The sequence below is a fragment of the Tasmannia lanceolata genome, unplaced genomic scaffold, assembly GCF_043159265.1.
Source record: "Tasmannia lanceolata isolate RefF3 unplaced genomic scaffold, GAP_Taslan_0.1 ptg000037l, whole genome shotgun sequence".
Taxonomy (NCBI): domain Eukaryota; kingdom Viridiplantae; phylum Streptophyta; class Magnoliopsida; order Canellales; family Winteraceae; genus Tasmannia; species Tasmannia lanceolata.
The window spans coordinates 20,922,656-20,940,902 of NW_027518714.1; the positions used below are offsets into that span (position 1 = coordinate 20,922,656).

Consider the following 18,247-nt stretch of genomic DNA (forward strand, 5'->3'; position numbering starts at 1 on the left):
AACATCTAACTCCGGGACAAAGAAGAATGCACAAACACCACCCAAACATATATAGAAACAAGATGGGACGACTAATGAACGTTCCAGAACCAATCACAAGATAAAAGGGCAAGAAGAAACTAGTTTAGATCATAAATAAGTGACGATTAGGGACTGAGTTGTACTAAACTTGAGGACATGAGTGTAACACAAATCTAGGTTGTAGGGGTAAGGATTAATCGGTCCAGGGTTAGGGGTGTATGAAAAATTCACATATAGAGGTTAAGGATTGTGAAACCCCTAAAAAAAGAGGTTTGTGGGGTGTGAATGGTCCGTGGAAAAAAAAGGAATAAATAGGTTTTGGGGGGTGCGATACTAGTAGAAGATGGAAGGGAGGGTTGCAACCACGGTTTCAAATTTCGGTTTCTGAGTGCATTTCGGTCCTCACCGAAACCGAAATTTAGCCAAAATTTTGAAATTTTGGGCGAAATCTGACCAAGTCAATTCAGCGGCTATTTTTTCTCCTTTTTATTTCAACCGAAATTTCGGCAATTTTGACTGAAATTTTGGGATAATATTAAATAATTATCAAATCTCGAGATTTTTGTGTGAAATCCCTTAAATTCACAAAATTTAGGGATAAACGAAATTTTGACCGAAATTTCGGCCGAAATAAACTACCCTTTCGGGTATTATCGATTTTGGTTTCGTTCTCCACCGAAACCCGAAATTTCGGATTTCGGTCGAAATTTAAAACCTTGGCTGCAACTAGGTATAGGGTTGAGGAAAAGTTAGAGTTAGGGTATGGAAGGAGGAGACGACAATAGTATGGAGGGATGATGTAGGGTTAGGATTTTAGTGTTCGAGGGTTAGGGTTCTGTGATGCGATTTCTTCAAGGAAGAAAAAGCTTGATCTTCAACCTTGTGCTCTAAAAATGGAGAAGGGATTTGTCTCGTCTCGTCGCGTCTTCGGATGGTGGGAGTGGGGCGTCTCGTCTCGTCGCATCTTGAGGATCATTGACACTCACTACCATAAGCTCTGATACCACGTTAAGTTCTTACATGATGATGAGATAAAGAAGGGAAGAGATGGAGAATGGCGTGAGAGAGGGTTAATGTTCTCTCCACACGAGAAATATATATACATACATACATACATATTTGTGTGTGTGTGATCCAATTACCAAAGTACCCTTAATGAGTGTAATGTGTCTAACAGTGTGGTGCGTCTAACAACGAATACATCCAACACATCACATAAAATACAAGCATAGAATGAATAATTAACAACAAGCAAATGGAAATATTTGCATAGAATCAGCAGAGCAAGTAATTACATAAAGTTTTTGTACCAATAGAAGCAAATTTTAACTTTTGAACTAATCATACCACTTCTTTTGTATCATTTTGAATGTCAGAAATACAAGAAAAATCTTCTAACTCAGCAGCCTTTTCTCTAGCAAGGGTGACAACTGATTCAGGAAAGTTTGCGAATTCTGCTACATGAATTCCAAAACTTTGATCGCAAGCCCCTTCCTCAACCTAAGAGAGAGAAAACACACAAAAAAAGAAAAAGTAAGATTTTCTATCACTGTCAGTCAAACCTTAATACATGATTTTCTTTTTCTTCTAGAGAGGGAGAGAGAGGTATAATGATTTGAGACCATTCCATGGATATGTGTGTGTATAATGGCTAGCTGAAGCTGTGAAAGATTGTAATTACTATTCTTATTAATGAACTGGTAGAGGTCCACAAACCCCAGCTTACCTATACATATATAAGCTATATGAGCTCAAGCTCACGAACAGTTTTCCCTATATAAGTATATACTTAATATAATTAGGGAAATGATTTCAACACAAACATGTTTTGATACAAGATGCTCATGTTTCTTGTCTTTTAGTATTTAAAGAGCTGTAAAAGGGTTTTTACGGTTCCCAAGAAGCACTTACATGACAATTAAATGCTAAAAGACAAGATACATGAGCGCATGTATCAAAACATAGTTGTGCTGAAATCATTTCCCTATTTATATTAACTATATATTTAGGGGTACAATAGGCTAGAACATGTGCAATTTAAGTAAATGTTTTCAAAAAAAAGAAGAAAGGAAAAGAAAGAAAGATCAAAATAGCAATAATAAAGTCGGATTTACTATGGTTGTATACAAGGGCGATGCCAGATATTTTGCACAAGGGGGGCAAAAATTATAGTAATTTTTTTTCTATCTTAGGGATGATTGGAAAGGGGGGGCATATTTTTTTAAAAAGGGGTAAGTATAAAAAAATATTAAAAAATAAAGGTATATTGTTTTTTCCCAAAAAATTAAGGGGGGCAATTGTCTCCCTTCGCCCCTGGTTGTATATCAAACCACACTACAAGATTGTCTTCTTCTTGAGAGAGGGAAGGGCCCCTAAAGTTGACCATATGGGCATACAATCAAAAGTGAACACCTACGGTGGTTAGTGGAACCGAAATCGACAAAGCATCAAGTGCCAGAAATCATTCAGCACTTGGTCCTCAGAAGCGGGAACCTCTCTTGAGGGAAAGAGCTTGGGCCCCTAAAGTCGACCATATGGACATACAGCAAAAGTGAACACCTACGGTGGTTAGTGGAACCAAAATCAATAAAGCATCAAGGGCCAGAAATCATTCAGCAATTGGTCCTCAGAAGTAGGAACCTCTCTTGAGGGAAAGAGCTTGTCCATCACTACATTGCTTAGCAGTAGAAACACTAACACTAGCTATAACCTTTTAGGAAAGCATAAAACCTTTTACTTGTGCGATAGAGCATCACCAATGAGTGCGCTACATCAGCTCCCAATTGGGATTCCCTCATCTCATTTGTCTTGAGTTACCTCTACAGTGCACATGACCTCTGCTCATGGTTATAAACTTCCACTGACATGTGTTGCTTTCGATCAACTTCCATTGGGACGAAAGTAAGCAATGATCGAAGCTAGAAGTTAGCATGCACCCACATAACAAAATAAACCACATATACTAAAGAAACATCAATTTCCCTTTCAAAACCCTAGCCATTCTTACTCAACTCAACTCAACTAAGCCTTTGTCCCAAACTAGTTGGGGTCAACTAATAAATCCTTTAGAAAATTTTCATGAAGAAGGTGAAAGAATCTACCCGGCTCAAATTGACTAAGTCTAATCCTACCCATTCTTAATTTTTCTTTTTAATTTTTTCCTATTTATATTTTTTACACCAAAGGTTTTAGACATAGTAGGACTAAGACAGAGTACATGGAGTGCAACTTTAGTAATGTAAGGAGGCGGGACGAGGATGTAGTAAGTATGACTGGACAGGAGGTACCTAAGAGGGATATCTTTCGCTATCTTGGTTCAATTCTACACAAGGAAGAAGAGATTGAAGAGGATGTTAACCATAGAATAAGAGCAGGAGTTTTGTGCGATCGTAAAATCTCTACCAAGTTGAAGGGAAAGTTTTCTAAGACAGCTGTGAGGCCAGCCATGCTATACGGCTCAGAATGTTGGGCCACCAAGAAGCAGCATGTGCATAATTGTTAGAATTTGTAGAATGCGTAAGGGCATAGTTGTCTTTGTACCTTTCTTCTCTCTTAATATAAATACACAAGTGAGGGGGAGTTCTACCCTACTTACTCTCTTCTTCTCTCATATCTTCTCCAACATGGTATCAAAGCCCTAGCATTTTGATCCCCTAGGGACCACCATAGTTTTTTCTGTCCACCACCTCTCCCTCAGCCCCGAACCCTAACCCTAGCCTAACCCTACCCCACGACCCCCCTCTTCTCTCTCTTCCTCCCCGCCAGGAAATCCCCGCCCCTCCTCCCTGCCCTCATACCCCCCTCCGACCCCCACACTCTCTCTCTCTCTCTCCAACAGCATCCATGCCCCTCTTTTTCTCTGATCTCGAGCCCTACTTTTCCGCACCAACACCCATTTAAAGCCCTACTACACAAAAAAAAAACCTAAGCTCTAATGTCTTGAATCCCCTCCACCCCTCTTGCTCTTGTTTGTGGCTTCGGTTCCCACAACTATGTCTCTATCCTTTGCATTTGTCCCTCCCGGAGCCGCGATACAACCCTTGGCCCCATTTAGTTTTCTCCTTTCTCGTATTTGTCTTTGCCGATTGTCGTGGTTGTTGTCTTCTTTATCTCTTTGTCTTCATGGAGCCTCCTATCATCGGCATGACCAATGGGCTCCGTGCAACACAACCACTTTCGGCTATTCCCTCTTCTAGTTACTCCTCCCCGGTGGAGGGCTCATTCCCACAGATGACTATTGTTAAATTGGATGGGACCAATTACTTAACAAGGAAAGTCATTGTCGAGACATATCTCCTTGCTCGAGGCAAGGTTAGCCTTATTAGCCAAGAGCCTCCCTCTTCTACTGATCCCACATATGCTCGATGGGAGTAGGAAGACACGTTGATTCACACACTTCTTTGGCAAAGTATGACGCTGTCTATAGCTGCCACCATGATGCTTCGTCCCATATCTAAGCAGATCTAGGATCACACTGCACTCCTCTATTCTGGAGATGATAGCCTCACGTGCATATGTACCACATATTCTGAGTGGATACGCTTTTGCCGTGGTGATGTCTCTCGGTGCCCATTATAGCCAGTTCGCCTCCCTCTGCCAGCAGCTTGATCTTTTTAGGCCCCTCACCTCTGACATCACCATACTTACCCGTCAGTAGGACTAGCTCCGTGTTGTCCACTACCTTGATAGTCTAGACCCTAAGTTCGTTCATCTACGTCAGCAGATCATTGGCTCCGGATTTATTCCCTTCCTCACGGAGGTCTATTCCCGTGCCCAGCAGTGTCTTCTGAGCAACTCCTCCCTAGCTGTTCTTGCTGATAGCACTACCCTGGCGGCCTATGATGGTGGCGGTCGCTCTAGTCGTGGTGGTGGTACTTTTGCCCGGGGCAGGGGACGTGGTGGCCGTGTTGGTGGTGGTCATGGCCGCTCATATTGTACTCATTGTCAGAGAGAGGGCCATCATGTCGACACTTGTTATACCCTTCATCCCGAGCTTCGCCAGACTCGCTCGGTGCATCCGACTACCGTGGTCCTTCCAAGGCTTTGCCTTCCTCCTCCACTGCCCCCGTGCTAGCCAATGACAAATTCACTCTATCACGAGCCGACTATGAGGAGTTTCAACGCATTCGCTTGAGCGTCCTCCCTCCTACTGCGGGTTTTGCACAACCAAGTAGTTCACCTACTACCCTCATTTCTAGCTCTGGGTCCTAGACTATTGATTCGGGGGCCTCGTACCACATGACTAGGAACTCTTCTCAGCTTATCTCTTTCCGAGCTTTTCATTCTGTCTCTCAATCATTTACTCTTACTAATGGGACTACTACTCCCATCTCTGATGTAGTAGTATTTCTCCTCATCCTAGCCTTCCATTATCTTCAGTCTTATGTTTCCCTAAGCCTCCTTTTAGTTTACTTTCTGTTAGCCAGCTTACTAAAAGTCTCAATTGCTCTATCTCATTTTACCCCTATTTCTGTCTCTTTCAGGATCTCTCGATCATGGTTTTAAATTTCAGTTTTGGTACAAACCGAAACTGAAATTCACATAAAGTCGTTTCTTTACAAGATTTCGCAGAAATTTTATAGAAATTTCACCGAAATTCCGCCAAAATGTCGCTGAAATTTCGGTTGAAATTTCATTTTTGGACCTTTTTACAAAATTTACACCGAAATGTTATAATTTCAACTGAAATCGACACCGAAATTTTAGACATTTCAGTCGATTTTTTTTATTTTTTTTTTGAAAATTGACAATTTCATTAATACTATGAAGATTAGATTGGGGACCAGGGGTCCCTACATGCATTACATATAATCAATTAAGGGGGCTAGGAGCATGCTCCTAGACCAGTGAAAAGCCAAAAAATGATCTTCTAGGTCAACCACTACAACGAGTGCTACACTTCCATGCGTTGCCACCCTGCCGAATACCTATTTCACTTCCCTTTCGAATTCTTCATCTACTACCGCAGCTAAAAATGCCTTCATCATTCCCCCTTCCTTTCCTTTACAATGCACAATGGTCTCATTTGAAAGTGCCATATTTGTGGACCCCATCAAATCATAGCTGTGACCTGCCACGTCACTCAGACTGCTCCACCACTTTCTAGCCGGCTAATTCAAATTTTAAAAATCCCGCTCAAAGGCCTAAAGCTATTGTGCGCCTCTAACCATGCACGATAGCCAATCCATCGAATCCGATCATCGGCGGCCTCCACCTTGCGCCACCGCTCGTTCTGGGGGATCCCCATTAAACCACTCAAGCCAAAAACCCTAATCTAACCCTAGAGATCGCCATTTTTTACCCTAACTTCTTCCCCTTCAGCTTCACCAGAGCCTAAAATCCTAATCATACCCTTATTTTCACCTAATCCTAGAGCCACCATTGTTCACCATAATCTACCCTTCTAGCCCCAACCTTGCACGTCGATCAAACCCCATCTTTACCCTCCACATCCAACCTCTTCCCTTTTTTCCCCGAATCCGGCCACCCTTTTTCACACTCTTGCTACGTCCACCACTTCCGACAACTCATCAACCCACTTTCTTCATCCACCCAACCCATATCAGATCCTTTCCCCAATAAATTTGGCCCAATCGGACCCAGATCTGGCCATTTCGCACCTCCAGCTACCATTGTTGCATCCCCTGCGAGATCTGCCCAATTCCGGGCATCATCAGGCCACTAACACCTCCCTTGCCATCAAGGAAGAGAAAAGGAAAGATCAAAATATAGGAAAGATAGATCTAAGAGAAAGAGAGACCAGAGAAGAAGAAAGAGGGGGGAGTAGAAAAAGCAGAAAGAGAGAGAACAAGAAGAGATCAGAAAAGTGAAAGAAAAGAAGATAGGGTGAGAAAGAGATATCAGGAAAGGAGAGAGGGAGATCGATCGAAGAGAGAAAGATCAGGGAGAGATGAGGGAGAAAAAGAAGAGGGAGGGAGAGACAGAAGAGACGAGAGAGAGAGAGAGAGAGAGAGAGAGAGAGAGAGACGAAATAGGGAAGAGAACGCCTCCCTAGGGTTTCCATCGACCTAGGGAGGGAGCTCCAAAATCGCCTCTTGGAAAACTCTTAGAAAACTATAGAAAAAAATTACTATCATGTCGGTGGAAATTAAAAAAATAAACGAAATCATTTTCATAAACTACACGATTTCAGCAGAAATTTTGGCCCAAAACCGAAACATTGCCGAAACCGAAATCGAAACAAAAATTTAAAACCTTGTACTCAGACTTTTGGTGTTGATTACACCGAGACATTCTCTCCTGTTGCGAAGATTCCATCAGTTCATGTATTACTTTCTTTGGCCGTTAATCATGATTGGACACTATCAATTAAATGTAAAGAATGCCTTTCTCCATGGCGACCTCACTGAGGAGCTGTACATGGAGCAACCTCCAAGATATGTTGCTCACGGGAAGATGTCCTCTGTGTGTCGCCTGTGGAAATCTCTCTACGATTTAAAGCAATCTCCGAGCATTGTTTGGGAGGTTCAGTGAAGCTGTCATGCGTTTTGGCATGAAGAAATGCGCCATAGATCATTTAGTTTTCAGTCATCAGGCTGCCGCTGGTTGTATATTGTGGATAGTATATGTTGATGACATTATCATCACTGGCAGTAATTGGCAGAAATTGAAGAGCTTCTTACAAAAAGAGTTCTCTACCAAAGATCTGGGTCGCCTAAGGTACTTTCTTGGGATAGAGGTAGCATACTCTTCTCGAGGTCTCTCTCTATCATAAAGAAAGTATGTGTTGGATTTATTAGATGAGACAGGAAATCTTGGAGTGAAACCTGCATCTGTACCCATGGACCCTAATGTGAAGCTTATTCCAGAAGAGGGGAACTTGTTGGATGACCCAGGCAGATATAGGAGACTACTTGGTAAGCTCATATACCTCACAGTCACTCGACTAGACATCTCATATGTTGTAGGCGTAGTTAGTCCGAATATGACCTCCCCACGTACAACTCTCACAGGGCTAGACATCTCATATGTTGTAGGGGTAGTTAGTCCGTATATGAGCTCCCCACGTACACCTCTCACTGGGCTGCAGTAGTCCAGATTCTCAAGTACTTGAAAGGCACTCCAGGGAGACGCTTGTTGTTTAAAAGGCATGCTCATATGAGGGTTGAAGGTTTTTCTGATGCAGATTGGGATGGATCTCTAGCAGATAGGAGATCAACCACTGGGTATTGCACACTTGTAGGAGGTAACTTTGTGTCGTGGCGAACCAAGAAACAAGACGTCATAGCCAAGTCCAATGCGGAAATCGAATACAGGGCCATGGCCCACACGAGTACAGAACTCATCTGGCTGCGTTCACTTTTGTCTGAGATTGGTATTATTCCTTCTTCGCCTTCTCAGTTGTATTGTGATTGTTAACTTACAACTTCTCCAAAAGCTTGAGCTGTTGGAGAAATTCATTATTTATCTTTTATACTTTAACACTCCCCCGCACGTGTGGCCCACTTGGCAAACACGTGGCACATGTGGTCCCACTTTGGGCCGACCATCGCATGTGGATTTTTGCTATCAGGGAGGTTTGAACTCGAGACCTTTGGCTCTGATACCATGTTAACTTACCAACTTCTCCAAAGCTTAAGATGTTGCAGAAAGGCGTTATTTATCTTTTATACTTTAACAGTGATAACAAGGCTTCAATCCATATTGCTACCAATCCAGTCTTCCATGGACGAACGAAACATATTGAGGTGGAGTGTCATTTTATTCGTCAGAGAATCCAAAAGGGGGAGATATGCACAATGTTCCCTCGATTTGTGGATCAGCTGACTGATATATTTACATAGTCGTTGAGTAAAGCTAAGTGATATTTGTAACAAGCTAGGAATGCATGATATATGCATTCGAGCTTGAGGGGGAGTGTTAAAATATGTAGAATGACTAAGGGCATATTTGTCTTTGTACCTTTCTTCTCTCTTAATAGAAATACATGAGTGTACCATGACCAAATTGCCTTTCTAGGTTTCGATTTGGCGGACCGTATGCCTTATATTTTGCCGGACTGTCTGCCCTTGCAGATTTTCTATCTAGCAGGCTCTGCACCCTAATTTTTGCCTAAGCTGCCCTTCCGGGTTTTCAGCTTAGCGGGTGAATAACCCTAACTTTTGCCTAGACTGCCCTTGCGAGTTTTCAGTCTAGTGGGGTCTAAGACTCCATCATTTTATTTTTATTTTTCTGTTTCTCTACAAACTTGGGCCTAAAATACACCAAAAGGACTTTCAGGTAAGCTTAGGTTCAAGCAGGGTAAACATTGATGTGTTTGAATGTATTTAAACCGCATCTGGACCCTCCAGACTGGATAAAGAAGAGAAGTGAAGGATGGAGAGTCTCCACTAGGGAGCTCCACATCTAAATGATGTATATATAGGCCCAAACTAGGACAACAATGTACAATGACTACAATACCCTCTACACTATAAGTAATGACTAAACTACCCCTAATACATGTTATTCAACACTCCCCCTCAAGTTGGAGTGTATATACTATAAAGCTCCAGCTTGCTACAAAAAACTACAACTAAAAAGTACAATAAAAAGACAACACATCAAAAGAGTACAATAAGCCCATACACATCCAGCTTGGTATAACACTCCTCAAGCTGGTGTGGTGAATATTTAATGAAAGCATAATACTAAAAAGGGTAGCAGCGGCTACAATAACAGCATCAAGATCAATGACCATTAAAAAGAGCAGCTCCCCTAAAGTAGCAAAACAGCAAGAGCGATCAAACAGGGCCCCCCCTGAAGGAGAGCACGGCGAACAGATCTGCATATCACGAGCAATCGAGGCGCCATGCAAGGAACAAATACAATCCAGCAAGCAAAAGGGGCACACCAAAAGTGCGCACAACGAACATCAACGAAGCAGCACAACGCCAAGTGAGAGGATAACAACCGATGGGGAAATCATCGGAGACAAGGTCGGCGGGAAAATCATCGCTTGGAGTGAAGGGATAAAGAGAGAAAAAAAAAGGATAACCAACCAACGATGGGGGAATCATCGTCTGGCAACTAGGTCGACGACATGAACATCGTCACCTGAAGACAGGAAGAAAATGAGGAAAAAGATAAACCAACCAACAATGGGGACACCATCGTCTGGAGACTAGGTCGACGGTATGAACACCGTCGCTTGAAAAGAGCCGAACAACAATGGGAAAACCATTGTCCGGAAACGAGAGGTCGACGGGAAAAGACTGTCGCCAGTAAGATAGTCGACCAATTATGGATATGGAAGCCATCGTCCAGACAAGGAGGGAGAAGATAACCAACCAACGATGGGGAAACCATTATCTGCAGACAGGGTCGACGTCATGAACATTGTCGGCTTGTCGTCTAAAGAGGAGCCGACCAACGATGGGAACACCATCGCCTGGAAAAGAGAGGTTGACGGGAAAAGACAGTCACCTGTAAGAGCTGGGCCAACGATGGATATGGAAGCCATATCCATCGAAGCCATTGCTCGGATAAAAGGGGATAAGGCATAAAGCTGAGAAGACAAAGCTGACTAGGGAGCACAACAACACTCCCCCTTGGGCGAAACTACATGAGCCCGGAGAAGACAAGACAAGGAGGACAATATCAAGACAACACGAAGAGATAAGGCATAAAGCCAGACAACACGAAGAGACATGAAAAACTATGAAGCACGGGAACTCTCCGGAGGCCCACGCACCAGTGTCGGGTGCGTATTGGGTGCGGGTGCGCCTAGGTACTCCCTGGGTGTGTACCGGGTACGCACCCAAACATCATTGGGAGGATGAGGGCGTACCCGCACCCTCCGAAGGCCCAACGTACCCGTATCCTATATTTATAAATCCTCATTGTTGATCATCTTCAACATGGAGATGAAGATGAAATCTAAGCTTTACAGTAGATTGATCTAGGGTTTAGAATGAGTTAGGGATTCAAGTAGGTGAAAAATTAGATCTGACATAGGTTTAAATGGAAGATAATCGAAGCATAAGATGATCTTAGGAATCTGCATAAGTTTGAGCTCGCCGGAGAAGAGATCTGGCCGGAATATCAACCGGAAAACGATCGAAGAAGATGAAGAAGGGAAAAAAGCTAGGGTTTCTCTCTCTTTCTCTCTCTCTCTCACTCTGTCCTAATTTTCCAACGAGAATGAGAAAATCCCCCCAATGAGAGAGCTGTGCTCTCTATTTATAGAAATCACAAATATTTCATCCCCTCTTCTTAACAGTAGACACCCCCCCTTTGGTGAATTTAGTTTGTTTTTGGCCCCATGAGGGTGGTCCACAAGATGTTTAATGAAAAATTATGTTAAATGATCTACCCCCTTTTAGTTACTGGACACTCCCTGCATGAGATATTTATTTCTTGTCTTTTGTCCTTTTTCTTACTGGACAACCCCCAAGATGTATGATTCAACCCCTTCCTAGCTCGAGTGTAAAAACTGGCTGGGTTACAAGATATTTTACTAACCTTTTGCACTATAATTCTAACTCGACTCATCCTATTAGGCAAATTTTGTCCGATTTCGATGAAATTTTACAGGGACCTACTTGGGATCCTAACCTACTCTAGGGTGAAATTTGGGACACTAATTCATCTATTTGATGGAATTTTTATTCAAAATGATGGTTTAGGGTTCGGTTAAAATGGGGTGTCTACAGCCGGAAATAAGAATGATTAGAAGTGCAATCGACAGAAAAGAATGGAATATAAATTATGTATCTAAAAGTTGGGAAGATGTACTTCTTCCTGCCGCTCGCCCCTCCCAGACATATATAACTTTCACGGGAAAAAAAAATTTGCTTCTAGAATTTTGATTTGCAGCACCCCCCCCCCCCCAATTCCTGGGTTTCCAGGTAAGCCCTCACCGAAAATTTTCTTTCTTTTCCCCCACGCGAGGGGATTTACGTCCTTTCTGTAAACATGACTTGAGCTTTGTCTCTATGTTTCGTTGTAGTTCCACAAGTATGGGGCTTCGTGCTTATTCTTTCAGAGTCCTTCCTCCGCTGAATGTTTGTGGTTTTTCCCTCTGATTGTTTGTCTTTGTGGTGATTTGCTTGCCTATATTTGGCTACCTTTCTTTGGGTGTTTGTGAATGTTGTGGTGTGTGTTGTTCGGTCTGCTTCACCGACATCCTTTTTTTTTTTTTTTTGGTGTTTATTATGGCCTTGCCATCAGCTTTTGCCACTGGTTCAGTTCTGTTCCCGGTGACCTCTATGACATCCATTAAGTTGGATGGTGCTAATTACCCTACCTGGAGTTGTTCTGTTTCTCTATCTGCGAGGTCAGGGCAAGTTACGTTTCATTACTACAGATGCTCCGAATCCGAAAGATGTTGGGTATGATAAGTGGAGTCAGGAGGATGCCCCAGTTCCAATCTCTTCTCTGTCAAAGTATGGAGCCAAAGATTGCGAGCCACATGCTATTTCTGGATACATCCCGGGCAGTCTGGTTGCGTGCTGAGACACTCTATTCCGGCAGCAACAATCTCACGCGGATTACTGATGTTTACAGTGACTTCTTTCGAATCTCGCGTGGCGATAAGACCGTCGCTGAGTACTATTCGGACTTTGTTGGTGTCTGTGAGCAGATTCATATTTATCATCCACCGTCCACCGACCTTACAGTATTGGCTCAACAGAAGAATGAGCTCCGTACTACTCGTTTTTTGGATGGCTTAAGGCCTGAGTTTGTCCCTCTTCGCCATCAGATCCTTAGGTTAGGCTCGCTCCCATCTTTGAATGAGATCTTTTCTCGTGTTCAACGCGCTCTACGTATCGATACGGCTATCTCTGTTGCTGGCGATCAGTCTGCTGGCGATCAGTCTGCCTTTGCTGCCCAGTCTGGTTCCTTTCGGGGCGCTCGTGATCGGGGTCGTGGTAGTCGCGGACAGGGCCGTGGCTTTGGCCGAGATTCAGGGGGAGGCCGTACTTCTGGGGGTCGTGGCTCCAGTTATTGCACTCGTTGTGACATGGAGGTCACACTATTGATTTCTATTACGATCTACATCCCGAGCTGCGTCCCACTCGAGCCGCCGACTTCGCTTCTGAGACACCTGCTGCACCTACTTCTGCTACCTCAAACACCATGGTCGTCTCTCAGACTGAGTATGAGTCACTTTTGCGCCTACAGGAGAAAGGGAAACAACCGGCAGCTCAACTTGCCACAGAAGGTAGCAACTCATCTTGCTCCATTAGCCACTCCGATTCCTGGCTCATTGATTCTGGTGCCTCTCATCATATGACCGGTAACAATACACTTCTTAGTTCTTTTACTTCTTTTGCTCCTACTAAGACGGTCACCTTGGCCAATGGGACTCGATGTCCTATTTCAAGCACTGGGACTGTTACAGCCACATCCCACTTATCCTTATTATCTGTACTCTCTGTTCCTACTTTTCCCTGCAATCTGCTTTCTGTTAGTTAGCTTACTAATCACCTAACTATTCAGTAACATTCTTTCCGTCTTATTGTGTTTTTCAGGACCTTGCGACTGGGAAGAAGATTGGCTCGGGGCATGAGACAGCTGGCCTCTACTACCTGGATGATGCTATCACTCCCACGGCGTTTAGTACCTCAGCAGATTCCTTTATGTGGCACTGCCGACTCGGACATCCTTCTTATGAGAGTCTGCAGCGTTCTCCAGTTGTTTCTGGTGTTATTAGTCAGTTTCATTGTGAGTCCTGTCAGTATGGAAAACATCATCGTGTTTCCTACCCATCTCGTTCTGTTAGTTGTGTCAATAGTCCTTTTGAGTTAGTGCATTCTAATGTTTGGGGTCCATGTCGTACTCCTTCTATGTTAGGTGGGAAGTACTTTGTTATTTTTGTTGATGATTTTTCCAGGATGACCTGGCTTTATATAATAAAGGATCGTTCAGAGGTGTTTTCTACATTTTGTTTATTTTATGCTGAAATTACAAATCAATACTCTTGTTCTCTCAAATGTTTACGTACTGATAATGCCTGTGAGTATTTTTCTGATCGGCAAGGTTTTCAGGAGTTTCTTTCTAGTCGTGGAATTATTCATCAGTCGTCTTGTGCCCACACTTCACAACAGAATGGTGTTGCCGAGCGAAAAATACGGTATCTTGTAGATATAGCTCGCTCCATTCTGTATCAGATGCATGTTCCCAAACCTTTTTGGGCTGACGCTATGCTTACAGCCTGCTTTCTGGCTAATCGTCTACCCTCTTCAGTTCTTAGCAATCGGTCCCCTTTTTCGGTGTTACACCCTTCTAGGGATCCGTTTTCGTTACCTCCCAAGGTGTTTGGGTCTGTTTGCTTTGTTCAGGATCTCACCCCAGGACTTGATAAATTGGCCCCAAGGGCAATCAAGTGTGTTTTCCTGGGTTATTCACAAACCCAGAAGGGTTACCGATGCTACAGTCCCCAGCTTCGCCGCACATTTATCAGTGCTGATGTCTATTTTTTTTAGGATACTCCCTATTTTCCTGCTTCCTCTTCTTTATCGGTATCTCCTCCTCCGTTGCCATTGCCGGTTCCGGTTCCAAGTTTGCCACCAGATCAGGTCCCGGTTCCAAGTTTGCCACCGGATCAGGTTCAGCGTCCCGTACAGTTATATACTCGCAAGTGTTTTACTACTTCAGTTGAGCCTTCATGTCCTGCCATCTTCTCTCAGCAAGCAGGTCCGTCTTTACCCTCATCCTCTGATGATGATGCTCAGGTTGATGACTCTCCTGATGCCTCCATTGCGAGCCGTACTCGTTCTCGTACCACTCATCACCCTATTTCTGATGTGGTAAGTTATGCTCGGTTATCTCCTTTGTATACCGCATTTATCTCATCTTTGTCATCGATTTTTATTCCTCGCTCTGCTCGAGAGGCTATGCTTGATTCAGGATGGCAGGCAGCTATGGAGGCTGAGATGGATGCCTTGACTAAAAATCAGACATGGCAGTTGGTTTCCCTTCCTCCTGGTGCTTAGGTAATCGGATGTAAGTGGGTGTTCATCGTCAAATACCTACCTGATGGCTCTGTTGAGAGGTTAAAAGCCCGTCTTGTTGCAAAGGGCTTTACTCAGATTTATGGGATTGATTATGTTGAGACATTCTCTCCAGTGGCAAAGATTTCGTCCATCCGTGTATTGATTTCTTTGGTCGTGAATCAGTCTTGGCCACTATATCAGTTGGATATCAAGAATGCGTTCCTCCATGGTGATTTGCAGGAGGAGTATATGGAGCAACCACCAGGGTTTGTTGCTCAGGGGGAGTTGCAGCATACCGTCTGTAAGCTAAGAAAGGAGATTTATGGTCTAAAACAATCTCCTCATGCTTGGTTTGGGAGATTCAGTGAGGCCATCCTACGATTTGGTATGAAACAATGTGCTGTAGACCATTCTGTGTTCAGCTCTCGAAGCAAGGATGGTCTGATTCTCCTGGTTGTATACGTTGATGACATTGTTATTACAGGGAATGACAAAGCAGGAATACAATGCCTCAAAGATTTCCTTCAGAATGAATTTAGCACAAAAGACCTTGGTGTTCTGAGATACTTCTTAGGCATTGAAGTGGCATTTTCACAAAAGGGGCTATCTTTGTCCCAAAGGAAGTATGTACTTGATATTTTAGAAGAAACAGGTCTTCTTGGGGCAAAACCTGCACGTCTATGAATCCGAATGTCAAGCTTTCACATGATCAGGGGGAGCCACTAGAAGATCCTGGTCGATACAGACGGTTAGTAGGACGGTTGATCTATCTCACAGTCACTCGTCCGGACATTGCATATGTTGTTGGTGTGGTTAGCCAGTATATGAGTGCGCTTCGGACATCACATTGGTCAGCAGTGATTCAGATAGTGAAGTATCTAAAGAAAGCTCCCGGGAAAGGGTCTTCTCTTCCGGAAGCATAACCATTTGAGAATTGAGGGATACTCTGAAGCAGACTGGGTCGGATCTCTTGCTGAGCGGTGATCTACTAATGGCTATTGTACCTTCATAAGTGGAAATCTAGTTTCTTGGAAAAGCAAGAAGCAAGACGTTGTATCACGATCCAGTGAGAAGAAGAATACAGGGTTATGGCTTACACAAGCTGTGAATTAATTTGGCTACGATCGTTTATGTCAGAGATTGGATTCTCATACTCCTCACCTGCGTCCCTCTCCTAGGACAACAAGTCAGCCATTCACATAGCTATGAATCTGGTATTTCAGGAACGAACTAAGCATATAGAAGTGGATTGTCACTTTATTCGTCATAGGATTCGGACAGCTCAAATTCAAACCGAGTTCACTCGAACGAATGATCAGATTGCAGACATGTTTACCAAGCCGTTGAATGGAGTTCGATTGAGTGATTTATGTAACAAGCTAGGCATGTATGACATTCATACTCCAGCTTGAGGGGGAGTGTTAGAATAAGCTTATGTAGCCTAAGGGCATTATAGTCTTTTCATATTATTTTCATATATATGTGTGTGTGTGTGTGTGTGTGTGTGTGTTAGGGAAAAGACCTAACACATAACTTTTCATTCTCCAATCTCTCTGTTAACATTTTGTAAACAAGTGTATCCATACAACTTCAATGCATGAAAAAAGGGTATTCTTGTAATTGGCTCAATAATTTATTATAAATATAAGGAGAGACAAGTAGAGGAACTTGACTTCTCATTCTCCATTTTCATGTGAAAGGATTAGCCCTATTCTTCTTCAGCTTCCATTCTTATTTGTGACTAGTATTGATTGAGCTCATCTTTTCATTCTTGTCTCTCTAAAAATCAACCGATGAACAGAACATATACCCCAACTTGACAGGAAGTACTAAAGAACAAGTTCATGTATCAAGCCTGTGGTAAATTCTTATAGTAAATATAACTAGTGATTCTTCGAAGGATGTTGAGTTTCGTTCCTCAACTTCTTTGCAGTCCTAAATTACACCACCAAGGAGAAAAACCCAGAATATATGCAGTCCTAGATTTACCCCACAAAAATAAATATCATAGTACAACAGTAAAATAACTGATATATAGTTAAAAATTATGCAGACATAGAAAGATTGGAAGTACAATAGACAGAAAACAATGGAATATAACTTATGTATCTAAAAGCAAGGAAAATACGAAATAATAATACAATCTTATGCAATGATAAATGAGGACTGTAATACATGATCTGCAACGTAAAATGATAGATGGAGCTACTAAAGAACATGCAACACTTAACAGCACAAAAGATGGTAGTGTTATTATTTAAGATATAAAATGTAGTTTTTTGCTCGATAAAAAAAAATACAGGTGGTGCATTTGCCATTTAAGAAATAACGCAAGTACATGAGAGAGAGAGAGAGAGAGAGAGAGAGAGAGAGACCAAAGCCATCATAAGTTGATGTACCACGGCCCAACTCATCGATAATTATCAGTGACCTATCGGTAGCCCCTTTCAAGATTGATGCTGTTTCAAGCATTTCTTGCATGAAGGTAGAAACCCCACGGAGCTATAACAGTACCATAAAGACTCGTGTAAGAAAACCCATCAAACCCACAACAGGGTGATATAAACAGAAAAACTAAAGAAAAAGGAACACTACGTACTGCATGATATAGCATAAAAAGCATTCTACTAAAATTACTAAATCATAAACCAGTTTACTGAGCTGTGACTTTCAAACTTATGATATCCTGCAGGTTAAAGTAACATATGAAAAAAATCGATTAATGCTGAAAAGAAAATACTACAGCAGATAAGACCAGCAAAAGAGTGGATCACTGGAAGATATTCTGCATTCAAAGAACTTCAAGGTAAACTGCATCGAGTAATTCCAAGGTTTTGATTTAAGCTGTATATAATTTTTTATACCAGAATCAATTTTAATAAGTTTGTAAACTATTGAAATATGTCGGAAGGGTTAAGTAGTTGTGCCCGTCTAAGGGTATTTTAGTCTCATTGTACAACCCTAGTATATATACATCATATTTTGTGAGAGGGCTGATTTTTTACTCTTAACTTCTCTCTCTCTCTCTCTCTCTCTCTCAACTTTTCTCCTCCGTCATCAACATGGTATCAGAGCCCTTGGGTTTCATCAACATGGCCTCTTTTTCTTTTCTCCCGCTTTCACTTTTTTTCTTCCAAACTTCAAAAAAAAGTTACTGTCTACATGAACAATACCGTATGAACAATACTGTTGCACTGTTCACGTGAACAGTTACCCTAGTTTTCTAGGCTTGTCTGAAGGCAGTAAATAGTGAGTCTATTGTCGCCAGTCACCGTCAACTTCATCGT

General features: G+C 42.6%; 1 protein-coding gene across 9 annotated transcripts in view; it reads right to left on the reverse strand.

Annotated features, from left to right (window-relative positions):
* The window catches only part of LOC143862360 (protein VAC14 homolog), a 190,984-nt gene that overhangs the window by 67,809 nt on the left and 104,928 nt on the right, over nt 1–18,247 (reverse strand). For 7 of the 9 annotated variants that reach the window (XM_077373392.1, XM_077373390.1, XM_077373393.1 and 4 more), the window contains one exon: nt 17,199–17,462. In XM_077373392.1, the coding sequence (XP_077229507.1) occupies nt 17,214–17,462 (249 nt within the window). In that variant the 3' untranslated portion in view covers nt 17,199–17,213. Of the gene's footprint in view, nt 1–1,368; nt 1,522–17,198; nt 17,463–18,247 lie in introns of those variants that run through there. The other 2 variants (XM_077373395.1, XM_077373396.1) reach the window with 1 other exon arrangement.